Below are 7494 nucleotides of genomic sequence, written 5' to 3' on the forward strand. Positions count from 1 at the left end.
TTTCGTGAGCGATTGTGCCATTCGGCTAGCCACCCTGTTGTCAATGGCTTTGAATGTACTCATTAATACGATACAGGAGGGGTCAATTCTCCATACAAATGCTCTCGACTATTTCCTCCCTGGTTTTTGAAGATAGAGCAATGATTTTTTTCAACACAGATTATTATTATTTTATCTGTGTCGGACCTTATTAAACTTCTGTGATTCGCCCTTCGTGATTACACTATACTTTACATGTAGTAGCACGCGAATGTGCTGCCATCGTACACAATTTTAGAGTAACATTTTTAACAAAAAAATATCTCGCCTAAATTGGGGGTATTTCATACACGTTTTGTGTGGCGGCCATCGTGCACGTACTTTTCCTTTGTTAGTGAAATAATTGTGTTTTTACTAAGTTTAGTGTAGTGTTTTGTGTTTGCGGATAAAATGGGAAAACGCAAACATCGTGAGGAAGATGAGGAAGATTACTTGGAAAGAAAAATCCGAAGTCTCGAGAGGAAAAGATTGAAGATTCGTCGCAGGCGCCGTCATCGTAGTTATAGCCCTAGTACGTCCTCATATACAGATAATGAATATGAGTATGCGGACCAAGATATCGGTGAGCCCGATCCCTTGCTAGAGGATTCGCAATATGAAGGTAAGATTTTCAGTTATCTTCGTCTAATCATTTGATAGAATGTGTCCTATGTACATGCCAGCTTTGTTTTATTAAATAGATACATTGTGCAATGAGTATAGTCTGTAAGGCTATTACCGACCCTAATTTATACCTTCAGTTCAATCCGAGAGGTTGATCGCTGTGTAAAAGGGAAGCACATATATTCCTAGAGCATCAGTCCGTGAGGCTATGCCGGAATACTATAGGTAAAATACCTGGTTGCGGCAAATTGTCAATGCTATCAGTCTAGACTACAGTCCGCGAGACTGTAGCACGACTGCCTATGTCTAAGAACATTAATTACGTTAATTATAACGGCTTATATGTGTACTATACGTAGGTATATAGATATGTAGATACGTATGTAGATACGTACGTAGTTATAGTATAACATCCAACATCGAGGAAGTAGGCGGTAGAAACACTACCTATTACCCTACCAAATGGGCAATTCACAAAGATCACCGAGCCGCTTATGATGTCTGACCAGTATAAGCGTTGGTCTCTGATTGAAGACATTATGTCTAGAGATAAGGGTCAAAGATAATGGACACTTATTTTTTGTTGCTGAAATTAGAGCAGCATTGTGAAGGGTATTTGACCGTATTGTTACAGAATCCCCATTGACCAACAATACTGTATACGACTTAACCGATGATGAGGTCGGTGCTTCAACGTCGGGTGCGCTGCCTGCTGCTGGCGGGCTGCGATCGGTGGTCATACAGAATAGAAGCGCCGCCGGGCCCCGCGCGGTGGACGCGCCGGCCCCCGCGCCCCTCCCGCACCCGCCGCCGCCGCCGCGCCGGCGTGCGCGCCCGCGGCCGCGACCACCACGCCGGCTGCGCCCGCTCCCGCGCCTACATCCGCAGCTACCACCACACAGGTGACCGGTGAACAAATTGGTTTACAAGAATCTACGCCGATTGTGACCGCGCTTGATCCCGGTTTCGCGGCCATCGTGCACGTACTTTTCCTTTGTTAGTGAAATAATTGTGTTTTTACTAAGTTTAGTGTAGTGTTTTGTGTTTGCGGATAAAATGGGAAAACGCAAACATCGTGAGGAAGATGAGGAAGATTACTTGGAAAGAAAAATCCGAAGTCTCGAGAGGAAAAGATTGAAGATTCGTCGCAGGCGCCGTCATCGTAGTTATAGCCCTAGTACGTCCTCATATACAGATAATGAATATGAGTATGCGGACCAAGATATCGGTGAGCCCGATCCCTTGCTAGAGGATTCGCAATATGAAGGTAAGATTTTCAGTTATCTTCGTCTAATCATTTGATAGAATGTGTCCTATGTACATGCCAGCTTTGTTTTATTAAATAGATACATTGTGCAATGAGTATAGTCTGTAAGGCTATTACCGACCCTAATTTATACCTTCAGTTCAATCCGAGAGGTTGATCGCTGTGTAAAAGGGAAGCACATATATTCCTAGAGCATCAGTCCGTGAGGCTATGCCGGAATACTATAGGTAAAATACCTGGTTGCGGCAAATTGTCAATGCTATCAGTCTAGACTACAGTCCGCGAGACTGTAGCACGACTGCCTATGTCTAAGAACATTAATTACGTTAATTACAACGGCTTATATGTGTACTATACGTAGGTATATAGATATGTAGATACGTATGTAGATACGTACGTAGTTATAGTATAACATCCAACATCGAGGAAGTAGGCGGTAGAAACACTACCTATTACCCTACCAAATGGGCAATTCACAAAGATCACCGAGCCGCTTATGATGTCTGACCAGTATAAGCGTTGGTCTCTGATTGAAGACATTATGTCTAGAGATAAGGGTCAAAGATAATGGACACTTATTTTTTGTTGCTGAAATTAGAGCAGCATTGTGAAGGGTATTTGACCGTATTGTTACAGAATCCCCATTGACCAACAATACTGTATACGACTTAACCGATGATGAGGTCGGTGCTTCAACGTCGGGTGCGCTGCCTGCTGCTGGCGGGCTGCGATCGGTGGTCATACAGAATAGAAGCGCCGCCGGGCCCCGCGCGGTGGACGCGCCGGCCCCCGCGCCCCCTCCCGCACCCGCCGCCGCCGTCGCGCCGGCGTGCGCGCCCGCGGCCGCGACCACCACGCCGGCTGCGCCCGCTCCCGCGCCTACATCCGCAGCTACCACCACACAGGTGACCGGTGAACAAATTGGTTTACAAGAATCTACGCCGATTGTGACCGCGCTTGATCCCGGTTTATTATGTTTGTTGGGCGATGAGCCCGTAAAAGAAGAAACATTTGGTCCTTGCATTCACGACGATATCTCGACGAGATGGTCCGACATTCTAGTTAATGGTATGAAGGACGATATTAAGAATGATATTTTAAAACGTTACGAAATACCAGAAAATTTAAAATTAGCGCAAGCTCCTATACTCAATCCCGAGATTAAGGTGGCGTGTAATGATAATGTTTTAAAACGGGATAATATTCTAAGTGACAAACAAAAGTTGCTCTCGACTATTATAACAGGAGTTGCAAATACATTGTCGAATATCTTGACAACAGATTCAACTTTAGACAACAACAAACAGGGGATCATAAAGTCACTGAGCGATACAGGTAGACTATTATGTCACTTACATTTTTCAGAGACTCAGAGCAGGCGTAATTTCTTGGTGCCTAGTTTAAATAAGGAGATCAAGGATAATATTAAGGACTTAAAGCGCGATAGTTTGCTTTTTGGTAAAGAACTACAAGAAAGTCTGAAGTCAATAAAAGCAATGACTAAAACCGGAGCAGAATTGAGACCGACTGTCACAAAGCCTAAATGGACGCCCAAGCACCAACAGGCAGGAGCAGGACCGTCGACATCGAGGGCTTTAAACTGGAGGGGCAGCCGTCGTCGGCGTCGCGGCCGCCGCCTCGCCAGAGTCGCCAGACGCCAGCGAGGACGAGCTACACGCGTGGCGGGCGCAGACCGCCGCCGCCGTCCCGCCGCGCGAGCGACCGCCGAGCGCCGCCGCCGCGGCCGCACACCCGGACCTCGCGCCGCTAGCATCGGATGCTGATACACAACCTCAGGCTGGTAGACTTCAATTTTTTTATAAAGTATGGTTAGGCATTACCAAGGATCCCACCGTATTGTCTTGGGTCCGTGGTGTGCGTATTCCAATATCGGATTATATATCTCAATCGAATATTCCTGTTAACAAACCCGAGTCGGTTGCACACGAGACGAGTATGAACGAGGAAGTCAAAAAACTTATTAGTGCTGGTGCCATACAAGAATGTGATCCGTGTCAGGATCAATTCTTGTCCAGTATTTTTCTTATTAAAAAGAGTAATGGAAAAAATAGATTCATTCTAAATTTAAAATCATTGAATAAGTTTATATGTACCCCGCACTTCAAACTCGAAGATTATAGGACAGCAATGAGACTTTTATCAAAAAACGCTTACATGTGTTCAATAGATTTGAAAGACGCCTATTTTGCGATAAATATTGATCCTGATTACAGAAAATATTTACGATTTCTTTGGAAAAACAAAACATACGAATTCTTGGTATGTCCATTCGGCCTAAATATTGCTCCGTACAAATTCACGAAGTTAATGCGTCCTGTTGTGCAGTTTTTGCGCAATCAAGGTTTTTTATCAGTCGTTTACTTAGACGACTTGTTACTCTTCGGTGACACGTATTCTAACTGCTTACATAACTTTAATGTAACGAAAGACTTGTTAGAATCATTAGGATTTACAATAAATGTTGATAAATCAATAGGTACACCAAGTCGAACGGCAAATTTTCTTGGGTTTAGTTTCAATTCTGCAAATTTGACAATTAATATTCCATGCGAAAAACAAGAGAGGATTAAAGACGAACTTTTATACTTTAAATCCATTCGAAGATGTAAACTTCGTAATTTCGCACATTTGATAGGATTATTAGTTTCTGTTTGTCCGGCAGTACCATACGGCTGGTTGTATACTAAGAGATTGGAAAGAATCAAATTTCTTTATTTAAGTAAAAATGATGACTATGATCAATACATTAGCATTCCGGGTAGCTTAGATGATGATCTAGATTGGTGGATATATAATATAGAAACATGTAGTAATCCGATCAAGACAGGAAATTATCAATTAGAGATATTTTCTGATGCGTCGCTAACAGGCTGGGGAGCAAGTTGCTCAGATATGACATCCAGTGGTCAGTGGTCCAGTCATGAGCTTGGGCAACACATTAATTGTCTAGAGTTAACTGCCGCGTTTTTTGGTTTAAAAATATTTGCTAAAGATTACAAAAATTGTGAGATTTTGCTAAGGATAGACAATACCACTGCGATTTCATATATCAATCACATGGGTGGTGTTCGATTCCCACATCTGAGTGAATTAAGCCGACAGATATGGCAATGGTGCGAGGAACGCGATATACATATATTTGCTTCTTACGTTCGTTCAGAAAACAACGATATAGCAGATGCAGAATCACGCCGGAAACATGCAGACATTGAGTGGGAGCTAGCCGACAGTGCCTTTCGGAAAATTTGTAATTTTTTAAAACAAAAGTCCAGAGATTGACCTCTTTGCGAGTCGAATAAACAAAAAATGTACTAGATTTGTTTCGTGGCATCGTGATCCTGACGCGTACAATATCGACGCGTTTACCATATCTTGGTCGTCGTATTTCTTTTACGCCTTTCCACCATTTTGTCTAATACTTAGGATGTTGCAAAAGATAATAACAGATAAAGCGGAGGGCATTGTTGTTGTGCCACTATGGCCTACACAACCCTGGTTTCCTCTTTTTGAGAGATTATTGATTTCTGAACGAATAGAACTCCCACCTAAACCAAATTTATTGTCTCCCCTTACAGTGTCGAACACAAGCTGCACAGGAGCCTTACCCTGGTTGCCGGAGTGTTGTCCGGGCGGCGTTCATGAGGCAAGGCACTCCTGCAGAAGCGGCAGACATCATGCTAGCGTCACTTACAGAAACCACACTTAAGCAATATAATTGTTATTTAAAGAAATGGTATATATTTTGTAAGGAAAAATGTTATGATATTTTTGATGTCGGCGTAGCAGAAGTATTAGATTATTTCACATTACTTTTTAATCAAGGTTGTCAATTTGGATCAATTAATACTGCGAAAGCAGTTTTGTCATTAATATTGAATAATAATGTTATAAATAATCCAACTGTGAAACGTTTTATGACGGGAGTATACAAACTGCGGTCTCCAAATCCACGATATGATTTTACTTGGGACCCTTCAATCGTTCTTAATCATTTAAGTTGTTGGTATCCAAATGAAAGCCTTTCTTACGAGCATCTTTCTAGGAAGTTAATAACTATTTTGGCATTAGTTACGGCACACCGTGTGCAAACCTTATCGTTAATCAAGCTAAGTAATATTCATAAATGTAATAAGAAATATATTATTAACATTACAGATAAGATTAAGACATCCGCAGTTAATCGCATTCAGCCAAAACTGATTCTGCCTTATTTCGATGAAAATCAGTCAATTTGTCCTGCAAGGACTTTAGAACGTTATTTGGTTGTCTCATCTACCAATCGCCCAAGCGATTGTGATTTTCTTTTTACAAGTTTTAAAAAACCATTTAGAAAAGTGTGTTCACAGACCTTGAGTCGATGGATCAAAACCACTTTGCTCGAGAGTGGTATTGATACATCGATCTTCAAATCGCATAGTACGAGACACGCAAGTACGTCAGCAGCCAACCGGCTCGGGGTTAATATAGAACTGATTAAGAAGACCGCCGGTTGGTCAGATAATTCCTTGACGTTCGCTAGGTTCTATAATAGAGATGTTCTGGCGGACTCGTCCGAAGTATTTGCTCGTACAATATTACATGGTAATAATAATTGAAGTGTCTGTTGATTACAGTTAAACTGACGTAAACGTTTGTTTTATTTATATTTTTCAAACATACATGTTTCATTTAATCTGCTATTTCGTGTAACTCTAAACATCTACATGTAAAGTATAGTGTAATCACGAAGGGCGAATCACAGAAGTTTAATAGATAATCAAACGAACTTACCTGTAAGTGATGTTCGATGACTATTAAACGATGTGATTCGCCCGAGTGATTACAACCCTCCCTGACCCGAACTGGTCAAGCTCCAGATTCTACCCAATTGGTCACGAAATAGCACACGTATTTGATGGCCTTTTTAGGGTTCCGTACCTCAAAGAGGAAAAACCTCATAGGATCACTCGCGTGTCTGTCTGTCCCTCTGTAACAGCCGATTTCTCCGAAACTACTAGACCGATTTACTTGAAATTTGGCACAAGTATGTAAACCTGTGGCCTAAAGACGGACATGTAATATAATTAAATTAAATTAAACGAAATTTAATCACAGGGGGCACTTTTGGGGGGTAAAATTGAAAATTAAAAATCAAAGTTATTAGAACTATATTGTGCTATATATCAAATGAAAGAGCATTTTATAAGCATCTCAAATATATTTTTTTTATAGTTTTTATTTTGGTAATTTAGAAGTAATTTAAGAAAATAAGCAAAAAATGACCATTCCCCCCCCCCTTATCTCCGAAACTACTTAGCGTAAAATTTTCAAAAAAATACACGAGATAGCCCTCTACCTATAGATTACAGGAAAACCTATTAGAAATCCACAGTCAAGCGTAAGTCGGACTTAAGAGAAAAAAACTGAAATTGAGATTTTCACTCACTGCCGCTGCAATTACTTACTAAATGTTTTGAAATTTTGTGAGCGCCATGGACAGGTAGAAAGAAATTCATTTCTGTTTAGAAATTGTTAAAAATTTTAATCATTTGCCAAAATGACTTAAGTTCCTACTAAAAAAGAGG

At 41.2% G+C, this 7494-nt stretch overlaps 2 protein-coding genes across 2 annotated transcripts; both read left to right on the forward strand.

Moving 5' to 3' along the window:
• The first annotated feature begins 229 nt into the window (after positions 1-229).
• On the forward strand, positions 230-6816 carry LOC125224882. Its single transcript, XM_048128385.1, has 5 exons — positions 230-378; positions 1648-1909; positions 2546-2977; positions 3522-3706; positions 5506-6816. Exons 2-5 carry the CDS (start codon positions 1699-1701, stop codon positions 6523-6525), a joined length of 1848 nt encoding a protein of 615 aa, XP_047984342.1. The 5' UTR covers positions 230-378; positions 1648-1698; the 3' UTR covers positions 6526-6816.
• LOC125224875 (protein enabled homolog) lies at positions 375-1548 on the forward strand. Its single transcript, XM_048128380.1, has 2 exons — positions 375-640; positions 1277-1548. The coding sequence occupies exons 1-2, from the start codon at positions 430-432 to the stop codon at positions 1546-1548; spliced, it is 483 nt and encodes a 160-aa protein (XP_047984337.1). The 5' UTR covers positions 375-429.
• Positions 6817-7494: the final 678 nt, after the last annotated feature.

The sequence above is a fragment of the Leguminivora glycinivorella genome, chromosome 1 (genome assembly GCF_023078275.1).
Source record: "Leguminivora glycinivorella isolate SPB_JAAS2020 chromosome 1, LegGlyc_1.1, whole genome shotgun sequence".
NCBI lineage: Eukaryota > Metazoa > Arthropoda > Insecta > Lepidoptera > Tortricidae > Leguminivora > Leguminivora glycinivorella.

Coding starts and splice junctions, on each gene's coding strand:
- LOC125224875 (XM_048128380.1), top strand. CDS start 430: ATGGGAAAACGCAAACATCGTGAGGAAGATGAGGAAGATTACTTGGAA. Junction 641..1,276: donor AGAGGATTCGCAATATGAAG/GTAAGATTTTCA, acceptor GTATTGTTACAG/AATCCCCATTGACCAACAAT.
- LOC125224882 (XM_048128385.1), top strand. CDS start 1,699: ATGGGAAAACGCAAACATCGTGAGGAAGATGAGGAAGATTACTTGGAA. Junction 1,910..2,545: donor AGAGGATTCGCAATATGAAG/GTAAGATTTTCA, acceptor GTATTGTTACAG/AATCCCCATTGACCAACAAT. Junction 2,978..3,521: donor GTCCGACATTCTAGTTAATG/GTATGAAGGACG, acceptor CTGGAGGGGCAG/CCGTCGTCGGCGTCGCGGCC.